Below are 8,373 nucleotides of genomic sequence, written 5' to 3'. Positions count from 1 at the left end.
TCTCTATACCCCGCGGCGGGTCAATAAGCACCCTCTCATCCTTTCTGTCCAAAAATTCCACGAATATCAACCACCAGCTGACTTCCGTGTGACCTACTTCGCGGCTTAAACTAGACAACCTTCTTGGCCCCTCAATCTCTCCCCCGACACACTCCGAAACCAATCAGCTTGCTCAATTTCTCTTCCATCTTTCCCTCTCCTTTCACCTGGGGTCCTACCCCTATATCGTGGGCCACAATCGTGCTTTTACCTTGTTCGAAGTTTTTCTTCTTGTGTGTTCTCTACCATCTTCAAAGTTCTACTACTCCCTATATATATATATATATATATATATATATATATATATATATATATATATATATACAGATAAAATCACAAAGCGCACAGAAATAGTATAAGTAAAGAGTCGGATACACAGCAAGAACAATAACAATGTTTACTATTGTTTGTTATTGTTCTTGCTGTGTATCCGACTCTTTACTTATACTATATATATATATATATATATATATATAGGGAACGAGAGGGCTTTGAAGATAGTCACCAGATAGAAATAATACATTGGAGAAGGTAGCGGCCTCAGACCTCTGCCAACGTTTCGACAAGGAGACTTGTCTTTAAAAAAGATCCCTTTGATGCCTTTGACACCCCGTGATTAACTCGAAATTTCGAGTTGGCTATTGTTAAAATGTGGTGCGGCCGCAGCTTGCTCTATTCGCCCATCATTTTGCTGCTGAGCACGAGGAGGCGCGGACACGATAAACTAATAAAGTCTTCGATCGAATAACCAGTCACAGGTGGCTCCAAACTTGGTGCTCTGCATTTTCCTATAATATCGCAGAGAGTAATTCTACAACTTTGATGTCGAATATATGGGCCGTCGGAAAAACAGTTCAAGGTCCGCTTGTGTATGCAGGAAGTATATGCAGGACGTATACTTGAAAAACAATTATACTGCGGCCGATGCTTCAAAGGGTCCTCAGAATTAAGCCCCCAAAAATCCTGCAGAATATGTGGGCAAAATATACGCTCCCGGGCGTGAGTGCCCGGGGTTCATGTTTCATTTCTATTGCAGGTAGAAAAGAATGTACGTAAGAATTTGCGCCGAAAAGAGTTCAAAGGAGGGAAACACTAAACCAATGTGCTACAGCTTGGGTGGAGGCAGGAACGAAAAAACTTCCAACTGAAGGCGCCTGAGCAGCGCTAAATGTGGGAAAGCGACGCACTCGAACATTTATATTTTGTCCATGATGGGCTGAGATTGCATAGAATGAAAATTGGATATTTAAGGGGGAGCCTGATTATCGTGTTTTGGGGCTAGGCAGCAAAGAAATATTATATTTTGCCGATGTATACAGCAAGCAGAGTCATACGGGAGAAATTTTTTGTGTGGTTTGACAGAGTCCTTGTTTTTCTTTATGCTAGTCCAACGCGTTCCGCTGCGCTTTTAACAGGAATAACCCAGTCACAGTGTGGTTTTGGGGCCGTTGCTCTAAACGAAGTTCACAATATTTGATCAGAGATGCAAGAAGTAATATTATCTGTCATTTTTAAACTTTGCACGAAGGTGAGAAAGCATCACTTGCTGACGTTTGTGAAGATTGGACGTACAACGACAAAAATTCGCTGAGACAACTCAAGCTAGCCAAATGTTTTGACACATTTCCTGAGACATAGGTAAATGTTCCAGTAGCATAACCGCCACCTCGGCTGACGTCGCCTGTTTAAAGCTTCAATTCAAGGCCATCGTTTGCTAGGAAAGCAAAAGTTTATTCTCGGTCTTTTTCTCAATGCAATAGTTTTTGGTAAATCGATTTGTTTCGGTATGTGATTTTGGCAGCATTTGTTTACGCCTTCATTGGACTCGTTTCCATGACGGCGGACTCTCATTGTCAACTCTATTTTACTTGGTTAAAATTATTTTGAAACCATGCTATCGGGTTTCCCAATGAAATCCAGCAGAACCTTTGCAGTTCTCGTTTTGGCACAGATTTCTTTAAATTGTATGTTCCCAGTTTCCATTTATGTTTTTTATATCTTCATGCAAAGTTATGAAATAAAAATATGCTTACACATCCCATATAAATATCACCGTTAGTAGTTGGATCACCGGACGGGTAGGATTACCTATAGAGGCAGCATCCCCCCGCAAAAAAGACGGTGACCCAAAAGAGTGCTTTGCGCTGTTGCACGGCAACTCAGCTATCGTATTCCTGTCCTGATATATCGGTAAACGGTGGCACTGCAAGCTTCGAAGGAGAGATACGACGGAACGGTCGCAACTGCGCATGTAAATCTTTTTGCTCTACGTAACTCGCATTCTTCATTAACGTATGGGGTGACGCAGTAGACCCCGTCCAGTGACCCACAGCGGTCACAGGTGAGTGAGTGCACTAAACGCCCAGAGATTATACCTAAGTTAGTTTTTCATTAGCAAATCTATCAAAGAACGCTTCGCTAACCACACTATCAAAGTCAAAACAAAGCCTCGTATAAATGTGCACGGGTTTAGTCCTGACCGCATCTAAATCTGAAATCGGCAGCCATAAAGTTCAAATGCTATGTTAACGACAGGTTATCCAAACTACGCCTGCTACTCCTTAAAGGGACCCAGAAAAGCCTTCTGTAAAAGTTAGAAAAGGCCTTTATTGTCGCGTAGTACCATTATGGCGATGCAATGCCGTTGGAATTATTGATCTACATTCAGTATTAGCTGCGCCAGAAGCAATTAGGTGAACCTCTCCCCCCTTGGCGATTGATTCCACCTGTTTACTAATAATAATAACTAATAACTGTTTAAAATATTGTTACGTAGAGGAATACGTGAAAATGAAGGTGTATTTCACAGACACAAAGAAGCGAGCACCGCGTTGGACCTAGCCCGAACCTCTTCTTCCTCACAGCTGATCCCTAGCACATGTCCGCAATGCTTGGGGCTATGTACTAACATTTCTTTCTTTAACTACTGACACTCTGTAACATAACCCCCGCGGCAAAAAGCGCCATCTCGGTGCTTCCTAGGGCGATGTTGTGGGAGGGCGAAGGTACGGCTTGAGGCGGGAAACGTGGACAATGTCTGTTTTGCCGCTTCCAAGGTGGTAAGTTGGCGAAGAGGCGGCTTAGGAGATTTCGTAGGTGACTGGGGTCACTTGACGGACCACATGGTAGGGTCCCGTGTAAGGGAACAGAAGTTTTTCAGAGAGCCCCACGCGGCGGGACGGCGACCACAGAAGAACAAGAGACCCAGGTGAGAACTGCAGGTCTCGGTGGCGGGAATCGTAAAGTGCCTTTTGGGAAAACTGCGATGAGCAGAGGCGGGAGCGGGCAACTTGTCGAGCATGGTCGGCACGGTCAACTGCGGCTCGAGCATATTCCGAAGTTGGAACTGAAGGCGGCAAGAGAGTGTCCAGTGGCAAAACAGGCTCGCGACCGTAGAGCAGGTAAAAGGGAGAATATCCAGCGGTGTCGTGATGGGACGAATTGTACGCAAATGTAACGTACGGTAACGCCACGTCCCAATCACGATGGTCGTTGGAGACATACATTGAGAGCATGTCGGTAAGTGTTCTATTGAGTCTCTCAGTGAGACCATTCGTCTGAGGGTGGTAAGAAGTCGCGATCTTCTGTTGCGTTGAGGAAGCACGAAGAATATCGGCGACAATGCGAGACAAGAAATAGCGGCCCCGATCAGTAAGGAGCTGACGAGGAGCGCCATGATGAAGGATGACGTCTTGGAGAAGAAAATCAGCAACGTCAGAGGCACAGCTGGTGGGGAGAGGGCGTGTAATTGCATAACGTGTGGCGTAATCAGTGGCGACCGCGATCCACTTGTTGCCCGAACTGGATACCGGGAAAGGACCAAGGAGATCGACGCCTACACGAAAAAATGGTTCGGTGGGTATGTCCACCGGTTGGAGAAGGCCTGCTGGGGATGTGCTAGGCTTTTTACGGCGTTGGCAGAGGTCGCAAGAGGCCACATAACGCCGTACAGAGCGATAAAGGCCTGGCCAGAAGTAGCGACGACGCACACGGTCGTAGGTGCGGGAAACTCCGAGGTGGCCTGCAGTGGGTACGTCATGGAGTTGCTGGAGAACGTCCGAGCGCAGACGTTCAGGAAGGACCGGAAGCAACTCTGGACCCTCGGGGCGGATGTTGTAGCGATAGAGGACCCCATTGCGTAACTTAAAGAGGCGCAGTGAAGGGTCATGGGAGCCAGAGTTGAGACGGTTCATAATTGCGCTGAGAGATGGATCGCGGCGCTGCTCGTCCCCAAGGCGTAACAAATCCGTTATTGCGAGCACACTACTTGGGTTTCTCGAAACCGCAAGGTCGGGGTTGTCAACCGGGTAACGGGACAGGCAATCGGCGTCTTGATGCAAGCGGCCGGACTTATAAACTATGGTGTACGAATACTCCTGCAGACGCAGAGCCCAGCGACCTAGGCGTCCTGTAGGATCTTTCAGAGAAGAAAGCCAACAGAGCGCGTGGTGGTCGGTTATCACCGAAAAGGGGCGTCCATACAGATAGGGGCGAAATTTTGCTACAGCCCACACCAGTGCCAAACACTCCCTCTCCGTGATTGAGTAGTTCTGCTCAGCGGACGTCAGGAGGCGGCTGGCGTATGCAATCACACGGTCTCGACCGTTCTGTCGCTGGGCGAGGATAGCGCCAATGCCATGCCCGCTAGCGTCAGTCCGTACTTCGGTGGCGGCAGTGGGATCGAAGTGGGCCAGGATAGGTGAAGTGGTGAGAGCGGATATCAATTTAGAAAACGCTTCTGCTTGAGATGCACCCCAATGGAACTCAGCGTCCTTTTTAAGAAGGTATGTGAGAGGGCGCGCAATGTCAGCAAACCCCCGTATAAAACGCCGGAAGTACGAGCATAGGCCAATAAAACTGCGGACGTCCTTGGATGAGCGAGGCTCGGGGAATTGCTTGACTGCGCGTACTTTGTCAGGGTCGGGTTGAACCCCGTTATTGCCAACAAGATGGCCAAGGATGGTTATCTGGCGGCGGCCAAAGCGATATTTTTTTGAGTTCAGCTGGAGACCCGCACGTCGAAATATTATGAGGATGTCTGAAAGGTGCTGAAGATGCGTTTCAAAAGACGGTGAAAACACTATCACATCGTCCAGGTAGCATAAGCATGTTGACCATTTGAAACCGCGAAGAAGAGAGTCCATCATTCGCTCGAACGTTGCGGGGGCATTGCATAGTCCGAATGGCATTACTTTAAACTGGTAAAGGCCGTCTGGTGTGATGAAAGCGGTCTTCTCTCGGTCCAACTCATCAACAGCTATCTGCCAGTAGCCAGATCGAAGGTCAATAGAAGGGAAATATTTGGCACCGTGTAAAGAGTCGAGAGCATCGTCAATCCTGGGTAGGGGGTAGACGTCTTTTTTTGTAATATGATTAAGGTGCCGGTAATCAACGCAGAACCGCCAGGTGCCGTCTTTCTTTTTTACCAGCACCACTGGTGAGGCCCAGGGGCTGCACGAAGGCTCGATAATATCCTTGGAGAGCATCTTGTCAACTTCGGCTTGGATGACGTCCCGTTCAGCGCGAGATACCCGATACGGGCGCCTGTGGATGGGGATGGCGTCACCGGTGTCGATTCGATGAGTCACGAGGCTAGTTCGACCCAGCACTGGATTGTCCAAGTCGAAGATGTCACCATACGAAGCCAAGAGCTGACGCAGAAGGTGTATCTGATCTGGGGAAAGGTCAGGGCTAATCATAGCGTCGAATTCAGTGGTGGGCGGAGGTGTAGCGGACGAAGTGGGCGGATGGGATATGGGGTTTATGGTAAAAGCGGAAATATGGAAATCGGAGACCGGACAAACAGTAGCGACAGTCATTCCTTGCGGAAGAACCTGGGTGTGGAATGCGAAGTTCAGGAAAGGCAAGGAGACGTGGTTGTGCTGTATGGAGACAATAGTATGGGGAAGGGCGACGTTTCGGGTGAGTAGAACGTCAAGGACGGGCGCAACGACGTAGTCTCCATCGGGGACGGGCATGCTCGAAGAAAGAGGGACATAAGTAGCGGCTTGAGGCGGCAGGCGAACGTGATCATCAGAGCGTAAGTGGAGGAAAGGTGGGGCGTGGTCGTCGGAGGAAAGTGGGAGCTCAAGTCGAAGCAGACCCGTCGAACAGTCGATTAGGGCAGAATGGTCTGAGAGGAAATCACGGCCGAGAATGACGTAATGAGGGCATTTGTCCAGAACAAAGAACATAACAGTGACGGGGTGTCCAGCTATGCTCACTCGGGCGGTGCACATACCCGCGACAGCCGAAGTTCCTCCGTCAGCAACACGAACGTGCGAAAGGGCAGGGGTGAGTACCTTGCGGAGGCGAGAGCGCAGCTGTGCACTCATGACGGAGATGTGGGCACCAGTGTCGATTAGGGCATTAACAGGGACTCCATCAATTTCAACTGCTAGCAAATTGTCTTCAGTCGGCAACGTCAAGAGAGGGTTTGCGGGGTCGGTCGTTGATGCAGCGTCACCTCCGGGAGCTGCATCAGCTAGTTTCCCGGAGATGAACGGCGAGAGTAGTGCGGCGAAAGTCGACGAGGTTCCGGAGAGCGAGACGGGCGACGGCGTTGGGAGGTTGTACTCTCCGGTGGAGCATCTGCTGGTAATTGGGTCTCAAGGTGGGGCTGCGAGCGATAGTAGGTTGGGCGGTGTCCATCGTTGCGGCGGGAGTCGTCCCAAAAGGTACTCCTGGAGGACCAGCGGTTCCGACAGTAGCGCGCGACGTGCCCAACACGCCTGCACGTGAAACAAATCGGCCTGTCATCCGGAGTTCTCCATTCAGCGGGGTTTCGATAGCGCGTAGGGCCGTACACATTGCGTAGTCCGGGTGGGACATAACTGCGGCGGAGAGCAGGAGTTACGGCGCATACTGGCTGGAAGCCCATGTTGGTAATTTCGTCACGAACGACAGCTTGAATGAGCGAAATGGCTGGAACAGGGCTGGTGACGGCATGGGGCATAGTTTCGGCAGGAGCTGTCGCTTCAAGTTCTCGGCGTACTATCTTTTGGACGGTGTGCTCTAGGGCGTCGCGGTAAGAAGGCGCAGGCGAAAACGGCTGAGGGGCTGGTGCGTCGCAAGAAGAAGTAGCAGCGGTGTTGGGCAGCCGTTGGAACTGCTGCGTGATGCGCCGACTCTTCGCATGCTCGAAGCGCCGGCATTCTTTCAGGATAGCATCGACTGTCGTACAGTCCTTGCATACTAGCAAGTGAAACGCGTCGTCAGCTATCCCTTTCAGCACATGCCCGACCTTGTCCTGCTCGTTCATGCTCGCATCGACCTTACGGCAGAGAGCCAGAACGTCGTGGATGTAGGCGACGTACGGCTCGGTCGACGTTTGGGCACGGGAGGCAAGTTCACTTTTTGCGCGTAACTGGTGGGCGACAGGGTTGCCGAACTCTTCCAAAAGCTTGGCTTTACAATCGTCCCAGCTTGTGAGCGTGGATTCATTCGTCTCATACCAAGTGAGGGCCGTACCTCTGAAGCAGCATGGGAGGTTGGCGAGCATGATAGTGGGGTCCCAACGGTTGTGGGTGCTGATCCGCTCGTAGTGCTTGATCCAATCTTCGACGTCAACGTTGTCAGTGCCGGTGAAGAAACCAGGCTCGCGGGGCTGAGTAACGACGACCAGCGGGGTCGCCGACTCGCTGGGCGGAGCCATGGTGGCAGGGTGAATATGACGCCCGCTGCGGAGTAACGTGATGAATGGTCACGAAGCCTCGAGGATTTGAGCGCCAAGACGAGAGGTAAGGGATGTCGGGCAACCTCCACCAAGATGTTACGTAGAGGAATACGTGAAAATGAAGGTGTATTTCACAGACACAAAGAAGCGAGCACCGCGTTGGACCTAGCCCGAACCTCTTCTTCCTCACAGCTGATCCCTAGCACATGTCCGCAATGCTTGGGGCTATGTACTAACATTTCTTTCTTTAACTACTGACACACTGTAACAATATTGACTGAAACATTTCTTGCATTTTTCGCCCATCCTCCGCCAATTTGTTAAACACTCATTTCGTTTTATTAAACCCAATTTATTTGGTACTTCGGTGTGGTCTTCGTTTGTTTGCTGTGCGAGATCGTGTTGGCAGGGCATATTGAGTACCCATTGGCGAAATTCTTGTACCTGGGGAAGGTAGGCGGGCGAGGGTCCCGACGTAGCCGCAAATGGCCGAAAAAAATATCAAACATTCTGATACACCACGGACAGATGTGTGCGGTTCGATGAAACGGGCCTCGTCAATTCGATAAAACTGAGTTCGGCGTAATAGCTTCGATGAAACGGGCATGCTTCGATGAAATGGCGTTCGATAACACGGCGTTCGATGAACTGTCCAGGAC

General features: G+C 50.1%; 1 protein-coding gene across 1 annotated transcript; it reads right to left on the bottom strand.

The window, feature by feature from the left end:
- Positions 1-3,119: 3,119 nt before the first annotated feature.
- LOC144177981 (uncharacterized) lies at positions 3,120-7,693 on the bottom strand. The gene is made up of 3 exons (XM_077705537.1): positions 7,587-7,693; positions 5,649-6,633; positions 3,120-3,299 (listed from the first exon to the last, which is right to left on the bottom strand). Exons 1-3 carry the CDS (start codon positions 7,691-7,693, stop codon positions 3,120-3,122), a joined length of 1,272 nt encoding a protein of 423 aa, XP_077561663.1.
- Positions 7,694-8,373: the final 680 nt, after the last annotated feature.

Source organism: Haemaphysalis longicornis, unplaced genomic scaffold (assembly GCF_048455015.1).
Source record: "Haemaphysalis longicornis isolate Haplotype H1 unplaced genomic scaffold, Haemaphysalis longicornis Haplotype H1 scaffold_36, whole genome shotgun sequence".
NCBI classification, from domain to species: Eukaryota; Metazoa; Arthropoda; class Arachnida; order Ixodida; family Ixodidae; genus Haemaphysalis; species Haemaphysalis longicornis.
This window is presented reverse-complemented; position numbering and strand designations above follow the sequence as displayed.

Coding starts and splice junctions, on each gene's coding strand:
- LOC144177981 (XM_077705537.1), bottom strand. CDS start 7,693: ATGGCTCCGCCCAGCGAGTCGGCGACCCCGCTGGTCGTCGTTACTCAG. Junction 6,634..7,586: donor GACGTCGAAGATTGGATCAA/GCACTACGAGCG, acceptor CCCAATTACCAG/CAGATGCTCCACCGGAGAGT. Junction 3,300..5,648: donor TCTTCGACTTGGACAATCCA/GTGCTGGGTCGA, acceptor TGCTCATCGCAG/TTTTCCCAAAAGGCACTTTA.